The sequence below is a fragment of the Metopolophium dirhodum genome, chromosome 1, assembly GCF_019925205.1.
Source record: "Metopolophium dirhodum isolate CAU chromosome 1, ASM1992520v1, whole genome shotgun sequence".
Lineage (NCBI taxonomy): Eukaryota > Metazoa > Arthropoda > Insecta > Hemiptera > Aphididae > Metopolophium > Metopolophium dirhodum.
The window spans coordinates 109,630,908-109,657,147 of NC_083560.1; the positions used below are offsets into that span (position 1 = coordinate 109,630,908).

At 29.3% G+C, this 26,240-nt stretch overlaps 3 protein-coding genes across 3 annotated transcripts; 1 reads left to right on the top strand and 2 right to left on the bottom strand.

Annotated features, from left to right (window-relative positions):
• The first annotated feature begins 1,182 nt into the window (after positions 1 to 1,182).
• Positions 1,183 to 1,950, top strand: LOC132950143 (uncharacterized). The gene has a single exon (XM_061021387.1). The coding sequence runs from the start codon at positions 1,183 to 1,185 to the stop codon at positions 1,948 to 1,950; it is 768 nt and encodes a 255-aa protein (XP_060877370.1).
• A 2,145-nt stretch (positions 1,951 to 4,095) lies between these two features.
• Positions 4,096 to 4,881, bottom strand: LOC132950151 (putative nuclease HARBI1). Its single transcript, XM_061021399.1, has one exon. The coding sequence runs from the start codon at positions 4,879 to 4,881 to the stop codon at positions 4,096 to 4,098; it is 786 nt and encodes a 261-aa protein (XP_060877382.1).
• A 2,692-nt stretch (positions 4,882 to 7,573) lies between these two features.
• LOC132933978 (uncharacterized) lies at positions 7,574 to 8,239 on the bottom strand. The gene has a single exon (XM_061000253.1). The coding sequence runs from the start codon at positions 8,237 to 8,239 to the stop codon at positions 7,574 to 7,576; it is 666 nt and encodes a 221-aa protein (XP_060856236.1).
• Between the last annotated feature and the right edge of the window lie 18,001 nt (positions 8,240 to 26,240).

A 26,240-nucleotide genomic window follows, 5' to 3' on the forward strand; every position in this document is an offset into this window, starting at 1 on the left:
ATTTGAAATGTTTTTGAGTTAAAATAATATTTGACGAAAAAATTACATTTGAAAATTTCATTGTATGTATAAAAAATAATAGTACTTTAAAAGTTTCAGGTTCCCACAAGTAATATTAATAATATTTTTAAATTAAAACACAAAACTAAAATCGTTATTCTTTGTTTAAATATCTAATTTCATCCAAATTTAAACTTAAAATAACTATGAAAATAAACTGTTTATATTTTTTTGATTTTTTGGTTACAGAAAAACTACTTACATGGAACCTTTTTTTAAATTTTCTATCCTTACATATAAAAATTGGATATTTTATAAATGTTGACTACCTACAAAATAATTTGTAAATTTTCAATTTGATAAATTTCGTCAAAATTAGAACTTTAAAAAAAATCTTGCCTATATATTTTAAGTGGATATTGTAACAATGTATGAGGATCCTTTGATTATCCTAAAAATAAAAATATTGTACTATAATACGTGTATAGTAAGAGTCTGTAAATACTAAATTATATAGAAACTTTTTGAAAAATGTATTAGAATTCAAGTTATTTTGTTTGTCATGTCTTTATGTTACACTCTTTGATATAATTAAGAAATAATTTAAGAAATATACTGATGTTAGCAAATTCCCATTATTAATATTTTGAAAACAATTATTACGTTCTCATTAATTTACTCAAAAAAATATCAATATTATAAAAAATTCTAAAAAATTAACTACTTGACTTAGATAAATGTTTTTATCATCGAAATGGTTCATATAATCAGATTAACAAATTGGCTCTTTTTTTAAGCATTTAAAGTTCAAATTTTGACAAAATGATTCAAATTTAAAATGTAATAATTATTTTATAGTTAAAAAAGTATAACATTTTCAACTTTTATAGCTAAGGATTGAAAATTTAAAACAAGGTTCCACGTAAATATGTTAATATATAAATTTCTTTATTCACAATAACATCATAAAATATACTTAGTAATATCATAGGCTGCTTTCGCTCAGAATCGTTTTTCTTATACAATGATAGTATATCATTGAATTCAAATTTAACACAAATTTATAAGTGTTTTTTTTTTAGTTTGTGATTAGGTTTAGATTACCTACTTACACATTTTAAATTATGTTTTAGGTTTCTATCAACGGGAACTCCTTATAGATCATTAGCCTTTTCATTTCGTATGGCACATAACACGATCAGTGGAATAATTTATGAAACATGTAACACCATATGGAATGTTTTTGGACAAATACATATGCCTTTCCCGACGAAAGATATGTTTTACCAGATTACTCACGATTTCGAAATACTATGGAATTTTCCAAATTGTATCGGGTGCATCGACGGTAAACACATCCGCATAAAATGTCCAAAAAAAACTGGTTCAATGTTTTATAATTATAAAAATTATTTTTCGGTACATTTTCAAGGAGCGTGTGATGCAAAATATAAATTTATTACAGTGGATATAGGAGCATATGGAAAACAGAGTGATAGCGGTGTATTTACTGAGTCTAATATATACAATTATCTAGAAACAAATTCCTTTAATGTACCGCCCAACAGACCACTTCCAAAAACAAATATTCCATTGCCTTTTGTTTTATTGGGAGACCAAGGATATCCACTAAAAGAATATTTGATGCGACCATATCCATGCACCACAAATTTAGATCCAGAAAAGGAAATTTTCAACTATCGTCTTAGTCGAGCCAGGCGTATGATAGAATGTACATTTGGTATATTAGTATCAAAGTGGAGGTGTCTAAAAACGGAATTGCAAGTAAATGAATATCACGTAGACACACTAGTTAAATGTATCTGTTTATTACATAACATAATTATCGATCAGGAAGGGATTGATGATACGTTACTTGTAAATATTCATCAAACAAATGTAGAAATTGATATGTCAAGACGGAACAACCGCTCTAAGACTGAAGCCTAGAAGATACGTGATAAATTCAAAGAGTATTTTAATAATATTGGAGCTGTTAATTTTCAACTACCTAATGAAGTCAATAATATGAAATAATTTTAACTTAAAAAAATTGCAAATTGTGTAAACTATAGGTATTTTTATACCTTTGATTGTAGGTAGTCAGGTAGATACCTAATTTATGATTATTAATAGTTTTTAAGATTTAAAATTAGGTAACCAATATATTGAATCTATCACTTATATAGTTATATTAGACTATTTTTTCTAATATATAAGACATAAGTACTATATTGTATTATGAATAATAAAAATTAATTTTTATTGGTATTAGTGTACTTTAATTTGAATACTTACTTTTAATTCCCATTTCCGTTGCTATTTCATCCCAAAGTTTCCTAATTATGTCTCTATTGTGGTAATGTTTTGATTTTTTATTCCACAAAGCATTGCGGTCATGAACTAAACTAATTAATTTTTCTGAATCAACCATACTGATTTAAAAAGATACTCAACAGTCAACACAATCAAATCTGATCAAATTTTAAATACTCAATACAATTGAAAACACAGGTCCAACCAGGTTCACGCAATTGAACAAAATGAACAAGTAGGAACAAAAATAATTTTATATTCCAAAACAATTCTATATAAATAAATACTATAAGTGGTAAAATATGGCCATTTTTGTCAATATGACGAAAATAGTTCATACGTACACCATGCGCGTCGGGCGGATTCGGCCGGAAAAAACAAAATATTTTGATTTTGTCCGACGTCGGACGTATTCGGCCGAATAATTCGGACGTAATCTGACCACAACAAATACATTGCAGGGTATTATTGTTTTCGGCCGATATCGGATATAGTCTGACCATAACCTAATACTAAAGAAATGCAGTTTTCACACCCACAATTTTGCAGTGTATATAATAATAATAATAAATTAATAAAATAAATAGTAACTTGTATAACTTACCTTTTAAATGTACCTATAGTTTAAAATATATCATTATTTTACACCTAAGTTCAAAAAAGTTTACATTTTTTCACACATTCAGCCATAACTCACAAGTTATAAGTAGGGGCCGGAATTATATTCTTTTGCATATTTTTTTTGAGGCTATGCAGTCAGACGGGGGTTCGAAATCTTTACAAATCATGAAACCGGTTAATTAATGGCAAAAGTGTTTTTAGCATATTTGAGAATATTTCAAGATAAAAGAATATTTCGTACAATAAAGAATATTTGAGAATATATCGATTAATTTGTATAGACATTCGATATTTTTTGTTGCAGTGGCGTAAATAATATAAATTATGTGTCCGATAATAGTGATATGATATTGATACATTATATACGTGTTATAACCATCATATAGCATGCCTTAATTAGTAATGTACTGTAATATTCTGTAGTAGATAAGAGACTTATCTAAGGCCGGGCGCACACTGATAGAGCAAAACTGTTTCGAGCTGCTTGGAGTAGCTCGGAGCTGTTTGTAGGCAATTATAACATATGTAAAGTAAGTGACGCGCGCACACTAATCAGTCAACATCAACACACGACAAGACAAAACGAAGCATGATCGGTCTTGTTCGGTCTGGTTCTATTTTTTCTCCGAGCAAAATACGAAAATGTTAAGTAATCGTATAAAATAGTTTATTATACGAATAGCTTACAACTGAACACTATCGTTATTTTGGTGTCACATAGATTTTTATGATTTTACTTGATACTTCTCATACTATACTTCATAAATATTTCATAATTATACTTCATAATTATTTTAAAATGGGATGCGATCCAAAAAAATTGATAAATCTTGTTTTTTTAAGAAGATCTATTTACAATTTTACCGATAAAGAGCATAGCAATAGAATCATCCAAGACAGATTATGGAATGAAATCAGCACAGAAATGGAAACATCAGGTTAGTTAATATAAATATAAAAATAAAATAATTTTACTTTTTACATGATGAGTACGTAGTGTATTTCTATATTTATGTATCTGTAATATAAATCAAAATTAAATCAATAGTCAAACTATTTATACATTTACATTTTTGAGCTATTTAAAATTATAGTATTATAATATTATAATATTCTAGTTGATTAATTTTAAAATTTAAAGAAATGTTATATTAAAACTTATAAATTGTACATATTTTGCCATGGAACTGCACCAATGTCTGAATTGAAATAATTCATGAACTTCTCTCGGATATCCATTGCTGCAGTAGATGCCCTATTAATTGGTCTTGATGTAATTTGACTTTGAGCAACCGTTTGGGTTGTTTGAAGTTGAAGTTCATCTTGGATTTCAGATGGAGCCCCTTCTTTATCCATTATTATGTTATGTAAAATACAACACGCCTTTGTGATAATAGTAGCTTTTTCAGGAAAAACTAACATTTTATTTTCTAGAACATTAAATCGTTTCACAAGAATCCCAAATGCACATTCTACTATTCTTCTGGCTCTCGATAAACGATAATTAAAAATTCTTTTTTCATTAGTTAAATTTCTTCTTGGAAAAGGTCTCATTAAGTTTGTTTGCAAAGGATATGCTTCGTCCCCAACAAATACAAACGGAAACTCGTTGTTAATTTGAGGATCAATTTTTTTTGGCTGCGGAATATTTAATTTATTGTTTTTTAATAATTTTCCAAAATTGGATTCTTTAAAAATACCACTATCACTATTTCGTCCATAATCACCGATATCTACAGCTATGAATTTAGCATTAGCATCAACGACAACTTGAAGTACAATAGAATGAAATCCCTTATAATTATAATATTCTGAACCAGCATTAGGAGGGCATTGTATTGATATATGTTTTCCGTCAATCGCGCCAAGACAATTCGGAAAGTTCCACAGTTCTTCAAAAGCTTTTGCTACTTTTATCCAATGTTCAGTTGTAGGTGGTGGCATATAAGTAGGACATAAAATATCACATATGGCACAACATACGTCACTTATTATTTTTCCAATAGTTGAAGCGCCAAGACGAAAATGATAATGTAAGCGTTTAAAGTGTCCTCCAGAAGCTAAATAGCTGAAAAATAATTATTTATTCTATTATACCTATTTATTATACTAATTTTATTTCACATTTTTGGGAATTTTAGCCATAAATGCTTATTTTATTTTTTATGTCATTTTTAAATTCTGAACAGAGTGATGAATGTTTTGATTTTACAGAGATGTTTGTTTTTTATATGTATGTCCACGATTACTAATGAAAATAATGCTTCGATTTTAAATTTTAAATACTTTCTTACCTAAAATGTTCACCAAATATTTATTCGCATCATCTATACATAGTATAACTAAATTATATTATTTTATCAAACGATGAATAAAAAATCTTATTTGGTTAGGTTGAGGACAACAATTTATATTTTAATAAAAATATTAAATGAAAAAAAAATCATAATAGAATAAAAAAGTTAGATTTTTTATAAAAATTGGATATTTAAATTTATATATTTTTTTTTAAACCAATACATTCATCGCTCCGCTCAGTCTAAAATATCTATAGATTACAAGTTTTTTGAGATTTTGATGCAGTATATCAAAACTTTAAATGCATAAAACAATAATTAATTAAATATACATTTTCTAGTAGCAGAGTGTAAAACTAAGTGGGCGTGTCTTAGTAATAGTTTTGCAAGAGCTTTACGTGAAGAAAAATCAAAAATATCTGGTTCTGCTGCTTCGAGAAAAAAAAAGTGGTATTTATTCAATGAAATGTCGTTTTTGTCAAGTTTCATGTTGCAGCACAAGCAAACATCAAGTAATCTGGAAGCATCAGATGATGAAAGTGAGGCAACTGATGAGAAAGGTACAGAAAATCCAAATCTCAATGAGAGCGTAAGTGAAATTGAAAGTGAAGGTACAAATGCTACATGTTTAATTGACAGACAAGAGCTGAGAAAAGTATCTTCTGAACCTGTTTTTAAAAAACCAAAAAAAACCCAAGTTAAAAATTCGACTGTAGAACAAGTTGCAGGGCCTATGATCGAATTTTTACGTTCAAAAACAAATAAGTCAGCTGTAGAAGATGTTGATTTATTATTTTTTAAAAGTCTTTTGCCCGATTTCAAAAAATTAAATGGAAAAAACCAGCGCCAGTTTAAACAGTTTGTGTTAACAACTTTAAATACATACATAGACAGCCAAGAAGCTCAAGAATCAGTAGGTAATGATAAAGTATCATATGATAATACTACATCAAATGTACCAGTACAGGAATTTCAAAACTACAACTATACTTTCAGTCCACCCGGATATTCATCATCAAATAGCTCAACATACTGATTTTAAATACTTATTAAATTATTAATATTCATCGTATAAATTTAAAAATAAATAATACATTTTAAGTAAATAAATAAAAAATAAAATTTTTAAATAAAAAAATAATAAATTGTATTGTATAAATTTGTTTTTCACCTACTTCACTTACTTACTTAAGTTTGATTAATAAATATTTCTAGTATATAATTATAGTATTATTATTTGAACTCACCTCAAGGTTACTAACAATTTTTCAGCAGGAGCTATACTTTGACGAAAATGTGTGTCTTGTGATCTTATTGCCTCTCCAATTTCATTTAATATAAAGTCAAAAGTAGTTGAACTCATGCGAGTGAAATTTTTAAATTTTAACTCATCTTTACGCAATTCAGCCAAAAAATTAAAAATTGTATTATTCTCTGTACGTTTTTTATTTATTTCGTGCACCCAAATTTTACGTTTACGTTTTTTTTCATTTATTTCACTATTTAACAAAAATTGCCACAAAAGCGGTATAACAACATCATCTTCATCAGAGCTCATCTTGACGACTGGTGTAAAACAAAAAATGAAACGGAAATTATTTTGTCTTGTTCGGTTTTGTTTTGTTAGTATGAATGAAATTTGTTCGGAGCGGTTTGAAACAAAATGTTTCGACTAGATCGGAACAGTTTTGCTCTATCAGTGTGCGCCCGGCCTAAGATAACGATGCCCGACAAGAAATGGAATTATTACTACACTGCGCCGTACATGGTGAAAACGGGACAGTCACTAGCAGTTTTTTATCCCAACTTAATTCATGTTACATGTGTAGCTCACATGTTTAATAGGGTTGCAGAAAGGGTTAGAGAAATGTATCCAGACATAAATTAATTAATTAATAACATAAAAAAAGTATTTCTAAAATCTCCATACCATGTACAAGTGTATAAAGAAATATTACCAGATATTCCGTTACCCCCTGAACCAGTATTAACCGGTTACCGGTATTTTTCCCGAATCAAAATTCCCGAATGGACTTTTTCCCGAATGGTATTTTATCCGAAAATCCGAAAACCCGAAACCTTTTTTCCCGAACGCCTTTTTCCCGAATCGAAATTCCCGAATGAACTTTTTCCCGAATGGTGTTTTATCCGAAAATCCGAAAACCCGAAACCTTTTTTACCGAACACCTTTTACCCGAAAAAAGTATAATAACATAATAAATGCTGTTGCGTTATCGTTAAATATTTTAAAATCGACAAATTATATGCATATAAAAATTATTTAAAAAAAACTGAAAAGTATAATAACATAATAAATGCTGTTATCGTTAAAAACAAAATTACAAAACAATATTATGTGCGATTGCCCTCAGAAATTGTAACGGCTGGTATGTATTAAATTCAGCAGTAATGGACATTATTCGCTTTTGAAAATCCCGCCATTTTCTTTTTGGTAGTGCTCTAACTTTTCGTCCTAAACTCAGCTCCGCGATCATTATCTCAGCATCAGCTTGTTCTTTTTGGATCTCACCGAGAGCGGAGTAAAGATCTGGATGATGTTTTCCAATAACAAGCTGGAAGCGATTGTGCCACCCCTCACTTACATTGTTGGTTTTGTGTGAACCAGTTAGAGCGGCTTGGTGCTGATTCCAAATTTCTGGCGGATAACGTGGAAGAATTCCTCGTCTTCGCCCTCTAGCTATTACTCCTACAACATAATTTTTTTCAAAATATTCCAAAATTGGTAATAAATCTTCAGGCGCGTCATTTTTCAAAAGCGAGAAAATGCGAGGTACTTCAGCCAAAGGTACGAATGCCAACGCTAGCATCATATGACTGTACATTTTTAATGAACGATCATCAGGGTCATTGTATGTGGCTTGAAGACCAACAGATTGAATTTGTCGATACATTGATTGACCGAAATGAAAAAAGCAACAACTGAGAGGACAATTTGGATAAACTTCTTGACAAGCGTTGATTATAGATTTTTCAAAGTCAGTCATGATCTTAGCCGGTTCACAAACAATCCTGTGTTCGTTAAATGAAGATTGTACTGCTCTTAGCACAGTGGCATACTGAACCGTTTCTTTTGACGACAACAGTGCATATACAAATGGAATAGCAACTGTGTCATGAGCATCGTGTTGTTTGCATGTTCCCAGAATCGTGAAAACTTGTGTGAAAATAGTGGGACACACCTAAGAATTATGAAATAAAATCATATTGTTATATAATTACATTCAATGCCTACTTCAATAGATAAATAAATAAGAGATATTAATAAGAGATAATTAAGAGATATTAAGAAATGAAAAATAGCCGCGTGACGTCATTGGGCCTTACTCGTCGGAATTGCCTATCTCATACGTGTAAAAGTTGCTCGCTTCACACAACGATTTACCCACCTAAAAATTTTATTTTTGAAATTTAATTTACGTAGCAATGTGTGATTTTATGTGTTAAAGACGACGCAAGTATCAGAATTTCAATAAAACGTTTAATTTTTCAAATATTAAAAATCTTAAGAGACATTTTTGTTAGACATATACCTAGGTAATAAACTAATAAATATAATAAAATCCATCAAACCTTAAAAGTCCCGTCTAAAAACCAGCAATCACTCCGGGCCAATAATTCTAAATTTCTCCGAGTCGAGAACACAACGACTCTACCTTCATTGACGGAATCATCATCAAGTGAATCGTAAATTAAAAAATGTTCACCCGTAAGCGTCTTTTGATACCGATCGGGAAGAGTACCAAAGTCATTAAGTGTTTTTGGATTGGGCGGCAAATTTTTCCTTAGGTATGTGTAAAATACATAAAAATTAAATTGGATTCGTGGAAATTTGAAAAAAATAAATACCTCCGGACTTTACGCATTGATTTTTTTAAATTATCACGGTTAGGTAGTTGACTGAGAACCCCGTCAGATAAGCCAGCCATCTCTGTACGTAATATTTGAGCAGGTGGTAGTTGTGGTTGGTCCTCAGCTTTCCGCTTCAAAGAATATTTGATGATCTCTGCTTCACACTCTTCTTGGTTGGGAACATGGTCGTGATCGTCCAATGTTGATTCTCGTACAAAATAATTTTTATTTTCAAAAATATTGAACGCAGTAATAACTCTTGCTTTGCACTCTTTTTTACGTAACTTTTGACATTCCCAGTATGTTTTACCGTTGACTGGTAATTTAGAACGCACATAAATAAAACCTCCACAAATTAATTTTGTTTCACTCAAAATTTTAATTTCAGCTATGGTGATAGATTAAAATAAAATTAAAATGATTTTGCTAAGTATATAATCTTATATTATTTACAATAAAATGCACTGGAAAGTATAACGACGGTCGATAGCACTCGAATAACGCGGCTTTACGATTACAACGATTACGTTTTACTTGTATACCATAGATAAAAGATACAAACGATAATAATAATAATAATATCGGTGTAAAATATAAATCAGCGACGGTAAAGTGCAATAATGGCAAACATGCGATTCTACATGTGCCCGTTTATCGCACGGAGAAAAAAAAGATTAGAAAAGATTAGAAAAGATTAGAATGTATAGCAACAGCTGTTGCTAGTTATAATGTATAGAAAATACATACCTAGTCATTACAGCTCACAGTTATAACAACATTTTTAAATTTTTAAAAATTTTTATTTCGGGAACAATAACCGTCGGGAAAAAGTCGTTCGGGAAAAAAGGTTTCGGGTTTTCGGATTTTCGGATAAAACGACATTCGGGAAAAAGTTCATTCGGGAATTTCGATTCGGGAAAAACGGCGGGTACCGTATTAACCAGATGGGGAACGTGGTTGGAAGCTGCTATTTTTAACTGTAATAATTTCCAAGGTTTAAAAAAAGTTGTTGAAGAATTAAGTAGTAAAAAATCGCCCAGTCAGTCAGTACTTAAATGTTAAACAGTTTTTGACATAGAAACCATAGAAAACGATCTAATATTTATTAAGGCCCATTTTTTTGTTCTCGTAACATCCATCAAAAGTTTGGAAAAATCTAATGTGTCTCTTGTTGATTCGATAAATCTAATTGAAAATACAATTGGTCAACTTCAAAAAATACCCGGAAAAAATGGAAATAAAATAAAAATAAAAATTGATCAACTTCAACAAAAAAATAAAGGGCTCATCATTATGAAAAACGTAGCTAAAGTTTTGAATGGAAATAATGAAGTTCAACTTATAGATAATTTTTCACCGGCTATGATTACTGATTTGCAAAATGCTCCCGTGACTTCAGTTGACGTCGAACGTTCATTTAGCATATTGTATAAAAATATATTAACAGACCGTCGTACAAATATGACACCAGAACACATGGAGCAAAATATAGTTGTTAACTGTTTTCAAACATTTTCGTAATTAAAAATACATTATTGTTATTAATATAATTTAATCAATTTTTTTTTTAACATGTATTATTTTGCTTTTTTTTGCATATTATTCTTTATCATATACTTTTGCATATTACTTTTTATCATATACTTAATTATATCAGTTTTTTTTGTATTATTTTGCATATAAATGAATATTTTTATTTCAAGAGAATATTTTAATAAAAAGGCATATTATTTGCATATTTTATTATGATTTTTAAAGAATATTGGAAGAATATTTTCAACTTTTTAAGAGAATATTAGCATCTTATTTTGGCTATTTTAAAAGAATATAATTCCAGCCCCTAATTATAAGTATAAATGTACAATTGTCAATGATTGCAAATTAAAAATAAAAATTACACATGCACTTGAGAGTTCAAAACAAGGTACCTAGATACAAATTACTAACACATAAGTACAAACTGCTATAGTGCTATACTATCAGTAGGTAGAGTAATTTTATTAAAACTTACAACTAATAAATAAAAAAATTCGCACAACCGGGCGTCCGGGCATAAGGTTTTACACTGAAATGGTTTACCTACGTGAAACTGGCACTACAAAGTTGGCACAATAATCTAAAACCATTCCAACAAACTCTACTCAGACTTGTTGGACGTTGTTGGAAAATTGTTGGAATTTGTTGGAAGCTACATTCAAAGTTATGCAATTTCAAAGTTTGTAGTGCCAACTACATTACCAGCACTACATATGCAAAAAAAAACTTTAAAACTCTACCAACAACACTCATATAACATTGTTGGACATTGTTGGACACTTGTTGGAATTTGTTGGAACGTATTTCAAAAGTTATTCAAGTTCAAAGTTTGTAGTGCCAACTTCACAACCCCAGCACTACGAATAAAAAAAAAAACGCTGAAAACAGATCCAAAAATTTACTTATACAGTTTTCAGACATTGTTGGACTTTTGTTTGACATCGACTAAAAAAATATTCTGAATTTAAACGGTGTTAAGTAATTTAGTTTGGTTCATAAAAAAATTATATCTCAATTAAAAATTTTTAACTATCATTATATTGAAATCTAGTGTCCAACAACTTTAAAAAGATGTCCAACAAACTTGTTTACACATCATAGAACCAGAAAATTCCTTCCAACAACTTTCCAAAGTCTTTAAATCACCATTTCCTTCTAGCACTACATTTTTCGTTTTTTCACGGAATATTCATAATAAAAATTTTTAACCATCTTTATATTGAAATCTAGTGTCCAAAAACTTCAAAAAGTGGTCCAACAAACTTGTTAACACATCGTACAAAAAGAAAAATTACTCCAACAACTTTTCTAAGTTTTTAAATCACCATTTCCTTCTAGCACTACAATTTTCATTTTACACCTATTATTCATATTGAACATTTTTTTTTTTGTATTATTAAGTTTTGGTGTCTAACAGTTTTAAAAAGTGGTCCAAAAAACTTGTTAACACATCATACATGAATTTTTAAATCTCCAATTGCTTTGCAGCTCTACAAATTTTCATCTTATAATTGGTTTTCTTATTAAACATTTTTATTTTCATAATTTTGAGTCGAAGACTGAAGAAATAATTATGCTAATGCAAATTAAAAAACTTTTTATTTTTATAATGATTTTCGTTTTATAACACTTTGACTTCACAACATTGTTATTCTTGTTTTGTAAATAGCATGGTGTGTGGTTTTATCTTTATTGTCTCTTTACATCTATTAACTCGTAAGGACAAGTCGTCATGGCACTCCCAATATCCATGTATCCGTCTACAATAGGTTACACAGTGAGGCAAACTTCTCTCTACTCCTTCAACAAATGCTATGACTGCTACAAATCTGTATCTGTAATAATATTATTATCACGAAGATACATTGTTTAGGTTAATAAGTTATTATGATTTTTTTTTTAATTCTATTTTTTTTCAGGTTTTAAATTTAATCATCTTACTTATATTCATGTATATTTATATTGAGTGGTATGTCTTCTAGCTTATATTCCATGTCCATACCTTGGTACATAATTGTGTCGAACCAAATATGCTGATTAAGTGTTTTTGTCACATTTATTGTACCATTGCAACCACTGTGATAACATTTTCTATTATAAGTAACAATTGGGTCTGGCTTCATATTGTCTATGGCATTTTGTATTTTTTGGAATCCTCCTAATATGGAATATAATGTAAATTTTAATGCACAGTGTTTGTATTGATTAATTTATTCAATATCAACTTTTCGTATTTGTATATTATTTTATTGTAAGAAACACCTTTTTTTAAAAATAATTTTATTTTTTTTAATGTGTTTAATTGATCGGATGATCAATATGGATTATTAATAGATATCAAAAAAAAATTTTAATTGTTAACACCTTGTGTTTATTGTAGAAGACGACCTTTACTCATCTATATTATATTTTATAGTAATCTCATCAATCTAAACTTTAAAATATTAGAATTATCCTAAAATGTTTATCTGACATTATATTATATTTAATGCGTAACCATATTTTACAGAAATATTTTTTTAAATAATAAATGTTTATAATTTAAAAAACAATTGTTATTAGTCATTTTACTATCAGATAATATAGGCAAAGATGAAAAAAAGTGATTGTATGGTTTGATAATTTTCTAATCATGCATCTTCTACATACCTACAAATAATCACACTGCGTATGTTGAAATGAAAAAATATGTTTATCAAATTAATAATATTTTTAATAGATTATTCATTCACAAAATATTGTTCTTTGCATTATATCTATGAAATATGAAGAAAGAAGAATATTAAGAAGAATATTTGGGCCAAAAATAAATAACATGACACAGCAATATGAGAAAAGAAATAATATAGAAATACAACAATTATATAAAGAGCCAGGCATAGTAGCAATACTAAAAAATAGGAGAATGGCATGGGCCGGTCATGTATGGAGGACAAATGGTCTTATAAAAGAGGTTTTAAAATGGAAACCTCAGGGGAAAAGACCACTTGGCAGGCCGAAACAAAGGTGGATCGACAAAGTGGAGAAGAATTTAGCAGAGATTGGAATACGAGATGGAGAAACAATAGCACAGGACAGAGACAGATGGAAGCAAGTTTGTGTTGCGGTTATGGGCCTCAATGGCCTTTAAAAACCGAAGAAGAAGAAGAACATTTTTTTTTATATATTTACCTTTATTGAGTTCACCGAGGTTTATTGGAATGAATATCATTGGTTTCACAGATTGCCTAGCTTCGGTGTCACATGTGTGATATTCCCAAATACTTGGTTCATCTTTAATTAAAATTTCCAATAAGTTGTTAACGTTGAACCGGCAATCTAATTCCATTAGTCCACACATCAATTTGGATTTTTGCCCTGAGGATTCTAGTATAGTAGCTCTTTGTGTATAAAGTGACGAATTCGCCCCATTGTGCACCAAGTATTTTGAAAGCTGTAATACAGAATGTGTTGATACATTGACATAATCCGCGTATGCATTTGAATCAATGTAACCAGTAGCTATTGCTTGAATCACTGCGTCAAATGGACAGGTATTTAATACTTTGTATTTGATGATTTTTTTTCCGATTTTTAACGGTGTTGGATTTAAGCAGTTTCCGTTTCTTATTATGTCGATTGTATGCTTTGACTTTGCTCGAAGTTTATATTTTAATTCAGGGTGGTTAACTAAGTACAATGATTTCCTCTTTTTCGGAGATTGGGCTTTATTTTTCCAATTTTCTTTTTCTTGTAGCTCCGTTATTTCATATTTTCAGTTATCGATTGTTCGTTGGCCTGTACGGTCGTTTTTGCGTCTTCGTCGTTCTCTTATCTGTGTTTTTACGCATTGTATTTAATTAACGTGTTTAAGTCTGTAATATTAGTACGAGTTTATCGACATTTCGTTATTACAATGCTATGTTTAGTGTGTAATGATGAAATCTACGACGGTGATGAAATTAAATGTAAAAACTGTAAAGACTACTTACACTTCTCATGTGCTAGTTTTAGAGAAACGGCATTTAGGAAATTAACACATGAAGCCAAACTAAAATTTTCATGCGCAAAATGTAAAGTTAATGTGGGTCTTACTAGCAATACTAAATCTAAAAACGAAGACGTTTTTGTTGGATCAAACGAGACTCTGTCGGATTTGACTAATTCTGTTAAATTTATGAGTGCTAAATTTGATGATTTTAGTAAGCAGCTGAATGAAGTGCTACATAATATTAAAGAACTTAAAGAAGAGAATAATGTGTTAAAGGAAAATAATATTAAGTTGAACTCTGATATCTACAAACTATCCAAGCGACTAAATCTACTTGAACAGAAATCAATCTTAAATCATGTTGAGATAATTGGTGTACCAGATTTGAAAAATGAAAACTGCGAAAAAGTAGTTGAAAATATTGCAGCTGTAATGGGTCAACCAGTGACAGTAATCAAGGCTTTCAGTATAAGATCAAAAATACCTAACCTAACCGATGAAGATCATAGCTGAACTCTCATCAACGCATCAGAAAAAAACCCTCATGGAGTCCGCAAAAAAGAAAAAAGTAAAGGCATGTAGTATTAATGAAAGCTGGAGAAATGGAGGTATTTTTGTTAATAATTATCTTACACAATATAATAGTAATCTATTTTTTAAATCTAGAATGTTTGCTAAAGAAAATAACTTTAAGTTTGTCTGGTATAATGACTGTAAAATTTTTATCAAAAAAAGTGAAACCTCGAAAGCCACTATTATATACGATGAGACTGACTTGTCAACAATTAAATTATAATATATAAGAATAATAATAATAATTTATAGTTCTTAAATCATATATATTAATATATTTTCTTTTTTTTTCTTTTAGTTATGCTAATGTTTAATTCTAATTTATTAAATCGTTTTCTAGATTATAAAACGCAATATTTTAATTCTATATCTGAATTCATATGTAAATTCAATCTATTTCATAATACAACTCTAAATGTACTAAACTGCAATATTAGAAGTGTAAGGCATAATTTTGATGAATTTTTGTTATTTTTGGAAAATGATATACATAGTAAAAACTTAGATTTAATTATTTTAACTGAAACCTGGCATGATGTTAATTTTTGTAATTATTCTATACAAGGGTATAATATGTATTTTTCTAAACTTAAAAGAAACCAGAATGATGGTGTTATAATCTTTGTTAAAACTCATTTATGTACTGATATTTTTGAATACGAATACATAGAGGCTAATATTATGAAAGTAGCGTTTAAGTTATGTAATGTATTTTTTAGGGTTTATTGTATATATAGATCTCCCTCTGGTGATAAGAACAAATTTTTGACCATTATTAATAGTATTCTGTCTAAAGATGAGTGTATAAATGGACATGTTATAATAATTGGAGATATCAATCTAAACTTTATTGGCTCTGATTGTGATGAAAATGAATACCTTGATACTATATCTGAAAAAGGTTTTAGGTCACTAATTAATGTTTATACTAGGACCCCAATTGGCCAAAGACACTCATGCTTGGATCATATTTTTATTAAATCGGGAAATGCATTGAACTCCAAAATAGAAGCAGGTGTTATTCAGACAAATATTACCGATCACTTCTCCACGGTTTTGGCAATTGAAATTAGTAAAGAAAAGAGTGTCTTTAATTGCAATGTTAAGACAATCAACTATAATGATCTGGAAAAGTTATTTAAAAATGAATGTTGGGCGGATATTTTTAACTGCAATGATGTTAATAGTTGTATGGATATTTTCCTAGACAAAATTAATACTTTTGTCAAAATGTCAACAACAAAAAAAGTTTTCAACTCTAAAAATAATAGGATTAGAGAATGGATGACAACTGGTCTTCTTTGCTCGGTGCACTTTAAATAAAAATTATCTTTAAAAGTTAGAAAATATCCAAATAATGTTAGACTTGCTATATATTATAATAAATACAAAAATAAATTAACATCTATTATACGAGCTGCAAAGATAAATTATTATAAAAACAAATTTCAGAAGTTCTCGTTTAGTCCAAAACTCACTTGGAAGGTAATTAATGAGATATTAAATAAGAATAATAATAAGAATGATGATGCTAAAGTTATTAAAATAGATGATTATACTCTTGATGTCAAAAATGAGCCTCTAAATATTGCAAATACATTTAACAATTTCTTTATAAATATTGGCAACAGTCTAGCCTGTAATATTGAGGAGTCAACATTTAAGTTCGAGGAGAACATTACTCCTATATCATTTAACAGTACATTTAATGAAAACATTAAAGAATCTGATGTTCGAGTAATGATAAATAAACTTAAAGATGATACTGCTGTGGGTTTTGATGGTATCTCGGTAAAGATTTTAAAACTTGTAATAGACAGTATTATAAGCCCTCTGACATATATATATAACTTAAGTATTAAAAATGGTATTTTTCCCGAGAAACTTAAATTAGCTATAATTAAACCAATATATAAAAATGGGGATAAAACGTGCATAAACAATTATAGACCAATTTCCAGGCTTATCAATTTTTCGAAAATTCTAGAGAAAATCGTTAAAATCAGGCTCATAACATTTTTAGAAAAACATGAACTCCTTTCGAAACAGCAGTTTGGTTTTAGACCAGGTTTGGTAACGGAGAATGCTTTATATAGTGCAACACACTTTATAAAAAACGCTCTAGACAACAGTAAGAAAGTAATCGCGATTTTTCTTGATTTGTCCAAAGCCTTTGATACTGTTAATCATAAAAAATTAATAAATATTTTACCTAATTTTGGTATCACTGTAACAAGCTTAATTTGGTTCACAAGCTACTTGGAAAACAGAAAGCAAACTGTTCGTATTAATGGTATTACAGGTGATGATCTATTTATAAACTGCGGTGTTCCTCAAGGAAGTGTCTTAGGTCCACTCTTATTTATTTTGTACATAAATCATATGTGTAATTTAGAAAGAATAGTTACATATGCAGATGACACCTGCTTACTCTATTGTGGAGACTCTTGGACCGATGTTAGTACCAAAGCAACTCGAGAATCCAAAATTGTTGTGGAATTTCTAAAACTTAGGAGTCTATCTCTCAATTTCAAAAAAACTATGTTTATGAACTTTTCGATAAATGATGTTAAAGATAATTTTGATGAACTTACGTTACATTTCTGTGATAATGGAACTTTGTGTAATGGCACAGTCTGTCAAAAATTATTTAGAGTATCTAGTACCCGATATCTAGGTTTAACGTTTGACAATCACCTTAGATGGAATCTTCATGTGAATAACATAGTTATGCGTCTACGAAGTTTAAATTACAGTTTTTATAAGCTACGTAAAATTATATCCGTTCATGTCATGCGAACTGTATATTTAGCTCTATATCAAGCAATATTTCAGTATGGATTGTTAATCTGGGGAAGGCTCTCGGATAACGCTCTAAAACCTTTACTGCTTCATCAACGACAGATAGTGCGTGTATGTTTACAAAAAACAAACTATGTTGGTTCAACTGGTCTTAATTTTAAAGAGTTCAATGTATTACCAGTTGACTTTGTTTTCAAAAAAATGGCTATTATGTGGGTGATCGAACACTTAGATCAATGGGTAGAGAAAAATGAAATTAGTAGCAAAAGAGCTTTTCGATCTTTTGATGCTAAAACATCTCTTTGTAAAAAATCAGTTGGTCAAAAATTTGTTGATTATCTAGGTCCTATATATTACAATTCTATGCCTTTCTCTATAAAGAAGAATGTTAATATTAATTACAAATATCATAACGCTAAAAAATTAATTAATAATTGGCTACATGCATCTCTAAATGAAACTTAGGTTAACCTTATTGTATTATATTTTATTTATCTCTTTTTGTATTGTATAATTACGCAATAATAGTGTTTTAGTTTTTCCTTTTTTTAGTTTTTAAGCATGATATGTATCAATTTATAACTCTCTATCTTTGCCACAAGCCTAGCTTACTGAAGATAGATAATTCAAATGTACAATTAATGTAAAACTGTATATTTGTTTATTTAAATAAAAAAAAAAAATTTCAGAATTAAATTTTAGAGCGTCTTCTTCTTTTCCTGATTCATCTGTGGTATCTGTTATTGCATTTTTTATTTTTGGTATGCAAATCAAATCATTGTCATCATTCTCAATCTCATCTGATTCTAACTGTGAGGCATCGTATTTACTACTTTTATTATTTATATTACAAATCATTTTTGACTCTGAGCTACTTTCTATTTTTTTCAATGCATTTGAATTTATTTTAACATCTTCTTTTTCTGAGTTGTCTGTGGTATCTGTTGTTCCATTTTTTATTTTTTATTTCCAAATTAAGTCATCGTCATCAGTCACAATCTCATCTGATTCTAATTGTAAGGCATTGTATTTACTAATTTTATTATCTATACTATTTATTATTTTTGACTCTGAACTACTTTCTATTTTTTTCAATGCTTTTGTATTTATTTGAGCATCTTCTTTTTTTAAGTCGTCTGTGATGGTATCTGTTATTACATGATTACGTTTTATTGCACTTTTAATTCCTCTTATTTTTATTGCGTTACCACTATCATCATCTTCGTTGAATTGAAATTCATTTGTTTTTGTAACACTTTTTGCTATCTTCATAGAACCTCTGATAGCTCTAAGGTGTGTTACAACAAATTTATCCAATCGGAGTCTAGGCTTTCGTTTATCAATAACGGTAGATTTAAGATCTGCAAAATAACCTTCAACTCTTGCAGATGAACCAATTTTATTAGGGCATTTAAAATGTTTCACCATTACTCCTGACCATAAGGAAAATTCCTTGCATATATTTAGTAAAGGTCTTTTTAATTCCGGGCAATAATATGCATTCAATCTGTTACCTTTAACTACCGATTCTTGTATAGAGTCTCTTTCAACTGAACTCAACCAAGTAGTTAAAAGTGATGGGTCTATGTTCTGAGTCAAAATAAAATGTACTGTCATTTGATATTCCTTTATATTTTTCACCACCAACAATATCCATATTTTTGACACCAGAAATGACATTTTCCAAAAATATTCTAGCCATTTCAGACGGTGTTTCTTGTTGGGCGTTATCATCATAGCCATATGTTTCAGCTAATGCTAGAATTAATATACTTCTCAAAATTGAATCAAAGATATCAAAACATTCAGATTGGATAAGTAAACCTATTGCACGCACATAAAAATCTTTTATTTGTTTCCTTCCTTGTAAACATTTCCATCTACAAATCATGTGCACTAAGTGTGCAACATCGATGCGAATAAAAGATGCAGGGACATTTGTAGAATTATTTACGAGACAATAAAAACAAGCTTCAGTATATTCCTGAGGTGACATCTTGTTACAAAATGCACGGGTTATGGCACCGAGTAATGCCTTTGAGTAGTCTGAAATGCATTCGTCGGGTGGTTTAATTCCTGAAGACACCCAATTTGCCATCCAATAGTATATGCTCAACGTGTCTTGTTTTTCAGATAGCTGTTGTGCTATCGGTATTGTTTGACTTTCATAACTTGTTACCATTTGATATAAAAAAATATGACCTGAAGATATTTTACTGGAAGTTCTTTGATACGGCAGTATTAATGAACCCGTTGCATCAATTGAAATTGTCACCCACTTTTGTCTTCGGATCACTTTGTACATATGACATTGCATTGGTGACCAATAATGTACAAAAATGTTATCGGTACTAATGGTATGTATGCTACCATTATGTTCAGAACCATGTTTCAACTCGATTAACGATAATACCGGATCAGACCCTTGTATCCCTAAGTTATTATCCACAACATCTTGCTTAGCTTTTCGTAAAATATTTTTACTTTAGAAAGTTGGAGGCTGATCATCCCCAAACTCCATACACTCATCAGCAAAGTTTCTTTGCCATTGAGTAGCACCAATGCATTGAACAACCTCACCAATTTTTTGACGCTTTGGATAACGTAAAAATTGTTTTTTATTTTCTGTATGCTCTACATTAATTGTATCTGCAGTAATTATACTTACTTCCACATCATTATCTGATATTGGTTCTTCTGCAACATCGCCGAAAAATGCTGTTTTACAATTTGCGTCTACACAGTTCCCACTAAATGTGATAAAATCACCTCTACCAGAATATGATACATGATGTTTTCTTAATTACAAATGTGCAAGGTAGCTTATGTTGTTCCCAAAATGTATCCAAAATTAAATCAGTCCACCCTACTTGTAAACGCCAGTACTTTTGAGGTCCTAAGCGTGTTTGATATTTTTTTTCAACAGGCTGTATTTGTTTATATAAACTGTACTTAATTAAAATTTTGAATAATTTGGTCAGTGTGCGGTCTCGAATACTTTTTTTTGACTTGATTTCTGTACAAAAAATATAACAAATTTTATTTGTTGGGTAAAAAAGCTTGAAAATGTAATACAAGGCTTCTACTATATTGTTACAATGACAATTGAAAAACATTAAAAATTCTTAGTCACAGTTTATAAGCATTTAAAGTTCAAATTTTGACAAAATTTATCAAATTTAAAATGTAATAATTATGTTGTAGTTAAAAATGTATAAATGTTCAACATTTGTAGCTAAAGATTGAAAATTTTAAACAAGGTTCCACGTAAATAAGTAATATATATAAATTACTTTATTCACAATAATATCATCAAATATACTTAGTATAATATCATAGGCTGACTGACCGTTTTCTCTCAGAATCGTTTTTCTTATACAATAAAATTATAGTATTGAATTCAAATTTAACACCATTAAAGTGACCTACTTGTAACCTACTGTACAGCAGAGCGACATCCACTTACCCACCTTTTTTTATATGACGTCCATTTTTTTTTGCAATTTTACTTTTCTATTCAAATTAGATTTTTATTATTCATTTAATATTTTCCTATTCTTATTATTCTTTTAGTTTATAAATATAGATTTCCTTCATATTATGTAATACAAATATTAATTTTTGTGTCAAAAATGTTAATAGCTATTAAAGTATGGAGTTGCAAAATTTAAAAAGCGTTTTTCAGGTAGTTGGAAGTTCGTTGTAAAATACTGGCATATGTTTGGAGTGGATCGGGTAAAGATCAGATGACTATAGTGTTCCTTGATACTTCTTAAGTAGATGTATTATTTTATTCAATATTGTAGTAAACACACAATGACATTTTCAAATGCAATTTTTCCGGCAAAAATGTATTAAATCTAATATCTAATAAATAGCAAATTGTATAAACTTTGTAATATACATACTGACAGACTGTATATTGTCTAGTGCCTTCACTCACAATCGTTTTGCTTTAAAATGATTTTATACCATTGAATTCAAATTTAACACCTCCATTACAGTGACTCCTCTGGACACCTACACCTATACAGCAAAGCGTAACCCACTTGCTCACTTTTTGTATGTTGTAGCCAAAATATTCGTCAATGATTGAAACAAAATAGTTTAATTAATACATTGATTTGTGCTAATTATGCTTATAATTAGAAATAACAATTTTAAGGAAGGATATTGGAAGGCAAGACAAACAAAATGTTTTAGTATACTTGGATTTGATACTGGCAGGCTGCCGCAGTAAACCGTTTTATTTACATGTATAAAAATATTCTCGTCACCTGCCGATTGTTAAATATAATATATAGGTGTTATATTTACAGGGGTACGAAATAACGTGAATTGGCTGTATCAGGCGATTGTGACCTTGACACGGTCTCCAGAGGGAGCGTGGCATACATGAAATAGGGAATGGTAAACAAACTGACCTCGCTAGCGTACCCCGCCACTCGCCAGTTATGCAGTAAACGTTTTCTGAATACCGGGTGAACAAGGATCTAACAAGGGCTTGAAACCGTTTTCAAAACCGATATCAGAAACCGGTATAAACCGTTTTAAAACCGAAACCGAAACCGTAATCAAAAACGAAACCAAAAAAAATTGGATAGCGGTATTAAATTCAAAATCGAAACCGCAGAAAATTCAAAACCGGTATTAAATTCAAAACCGAAAACTGAAAAATTGGAAATCGTTATTTTTTTTTTTTTAATTGGCGTGTTTTTAAATACGTTAATTCCATTAATACGCATAATTAATACTCATAGAAAAATTGAGATCATGATTAAAATGTTGATAATCATTTCATTATTCGCAAAAGAAAATTGGAAACCGGTATAGAAAACCGAAACCGAAACCGAAATTTCTTAAGACTGGCATTGCTAAGTTGAAACCGAAATCGTAAAATTTCTGAACAATAGTATACAAAATCGAAACCGAAATTATTTCAATCAGTTTCAAGCCCTGGATCTAACATTATATTGATTTACAGGCTCGTTTCCTAGGTCCAACTTAAGATCATAGGTAAACGTAAACCCGATCAACCGATCGAGTTTTATTAATTGTAAACTAAAAATAAAATACTAAAAGAGTATCAGTATTAACTATTAAGTCACCTAGATACCTAATTAAAGATACCTACACATAAAAAATATTATTATATTCTTTTATAATATAACATAATATAATTATAATATCATATATCATAAAATATTAACCATTCAAAACCAAGCATAATAATTTTTTTTTCCCAAGCGTCAAAAATCTTAGTTCCGAGAACATGTATATACAGAAACACACTCACAAAAAAAATAGCACTGTAAAACCATAACATTCATCGCTTCTCTCAGAATGTAAGACTGAAAACACCTAATAGAAACATATTATTATTAAACTAAAGGCAATCGTGGTTGTACACTTGTACATAATATTCTGTCAATAATAATTATGATTGTAAAATTATTTTAATAAGACAGAAAACACGATGACATTGTAATATCATGCTTAGATGGAGACGAAACAGTGATTATTATTTATTACCTACTTAGCTAAGATATAAATAAAATACGTTACAAAAAATATCTATACATATAACACATAGTATTGTACGAATTGTCCAAGACGATGTTTTATATATTAGAACATTTCATGACAAAACATAGGTATATAATATATATATATAAATATATATTATAATTAATAACATACAACATAATATTATATACTCCTAAATATAATAATATATAGGTAGGTAACACTAAATAATTGTTTTTTTCATATTATAATATTATTCTTAATTTTTAGTTAGACAATGTAACATCATATTGTAATCGTATTTATGTTATATTATGTATAGAAATCTGAATAAAACGAAATCAGAACAATAAAATAGGTGTTCTCTAAATAATTATTATGATTCGATAATGATATAGTGTACATGTTTTTAGAAGCTCGTGCTCTTTAATTCCTAGCGGTAAGTAAAACTCTAACAAATATATAAATATAACAAAACAAATTCTAAACAAATATGGATTGTAGTTATTATTGTTAATGAAATTATTATGTACACATGTAACACATACATGTATATTGTATACACATATATTATAATAAATTATAGCCAATACAATTAATTGAATATTCATAAAAATATAAAACAAACATTTTGAGAAATTATCAATCCAAATTGAAAATATATTAGTACACGATAAAGAATTTATTTGTACAGAAAATATAAGCATTAATGTGAATAAAAATTAAATAAATAGGTATGAAGGTTGTAGGTAGGTACTTACTTGGTAATTGAGGTACCATTGTAAAAACTGCATTTTCATCTTCTGCATTGACCTTACAGACTTTCGGGTGCATAGCTGGTTCCAATTCAAGTAATTTATCATTGCCCAAAATAATTTTTGCAAACATGTCAATATATTATACCTATTATTTTTTATAATAGTATATAAATAATCTGCACTAATTGGTCTGAAATTCGTATTTCTGGAAAATCATTTTATATATTTGTAATACTTTTATATAATTTAAAACTAAATAAATCAACTATATATTATAATTACGTCATATTTAATTAACTTACCTGTTAAGTTCTTTCGATGCTAGTTTATAAAGATCAGATGACCATGCAAGAACTGAACCATTTGGGTTCAAAAAATTAATTTTTATTAATAATTCAATTATTTCATTTATACGCTGTTTAACAGACATGTTTAAGCAACGAAAGAAATAATTGAAATGAAAGAAATTAATAATAAAACAAAAATAACATGAGACGATCACCATCTACAATCATAAATCCATGTTAATACGCTAAATTTAGAACACGTCAATACGATAATGCTAAATAAACACCAGTCTGTATAAATAACGCAATGACCGAATATCCAACAATTGCCATCCTGAGAACGCTATAGTGCTATACCCATGCATTTGTTGTCTCCGTCTTACAAACGAAGGATATAGCAAATGTTTTTAACTAATTCTAATAACGTGCTGTTAGTTTAGATATTAGAAATATTATATGTGCTCAAACATGGCTTTTATTTAAGATATTAATTTTAAAAGGGAGGTATGATCATTTTTAATTTTGTGATATTTTACATACTCATATCTTGCATGAACACTAAAATATCGAACAAATCACCAACTAAGGCACAGGATAATATTCTTATCTAAAAGTTTGATAAAAATTAATAGAAAATTTGTGCTTAGCAGTTCCGACGTTGACTAGTTGATAATCCTTATTAACACTTATATCCCGGATTTATAGCTCTCGTCTCACATATCATAGACCGTCTTTTAGCGATATGCTCTATTCACGAACCATGCAGGTGACCATCAGCCATCCATACGAAAGCAACCACAGTGGCCGTTACCCACGTATTGTTGCAAGCCACACGATCATCAGTTACGGTTCCAACGAATTAAATAACGATACCATAAGCCCATACTAAGCCGACACTGCGGGACCGAAACAATCCTAACAGCACGGGTGTAAAAGGAATAATGTAGTTCTAGAAGAAAATGGTGATTTAAAAACTTAGAAAAGTTGTTGGAGTAATTTTTCTTCTTGTACGATGTGTTAACAAGTTTGTTGGACCACTTTTTAAAACTGTTGGACACAAAAACTTAATAATACAAAAAAAAAAAATTTTTCAATATGAATAATAGGTGTAAAATGAAAATTGTAGTGCTAGAAGGAAATGGTGATTTAAAAACTTAGGAAAGTTGTTGGACACTAGATTTTAATATAACGATGGTTAAAAATTTTTATTATGAATATTACGTGAAAAAACGAAAAATGTAGTGCTAGAAGGAAATGGTGATTTCAAAACTTAGGAAAGTTGTTGGAGTAATTTTTCTTCTTGTACGATGTGTTAACAAGTTTGTCAGACCACTTTTTAAAGTTGTTGGAAACTAGAACTCAATATAATGACAATTAAAATTTTTAATATGAATATTATGTGAAAAAACGAAAAATGTAGTGCTAGAAGAAAATGGTTATTTACAAACTTAGAAAAGTAATTGTTGGAGTAATTTTTCTTCTTGTACGATGTGTTAACAAGTTTGTTGGACACTTTTTTTTTTTTTTTTTTTTCAGGTTTAACCGACGGCGCCGCGGGAATTGCTTTCGCATTACTTCCGCGACGCCGAGAGAAGATCGTCCGGCTCGAGCGAAAGTTGTCGGACACTAGATTTCAATATAATGATAGTTAAAAATTTTTAATTGAGATATAATTTTTTTATGA

Bases quoted from the DNA above. Each gene is read 5' to 3' on its own strand.
- LOC132950143 (XM_061021387.1), top strand. From the start codon at position 1,183: ATGGCACATAACACGATCAGTGGAATAATTTATGAAACATGTAACACC.
- LOC132950151 (XM_061021399.1), bottom strand. From the start codon at position 4,881: ATGCCACCACCTACAACTGAACATTGGATAAAAGTAGCAAAAGCTTTT.
- LOC132933978 (XM_061000253.1), bottom strand. From the start codon at position 8,239: ATGACTGACTTTGAAAAATCTATAATCAACGCTTGTCAAGAAGTTTAT.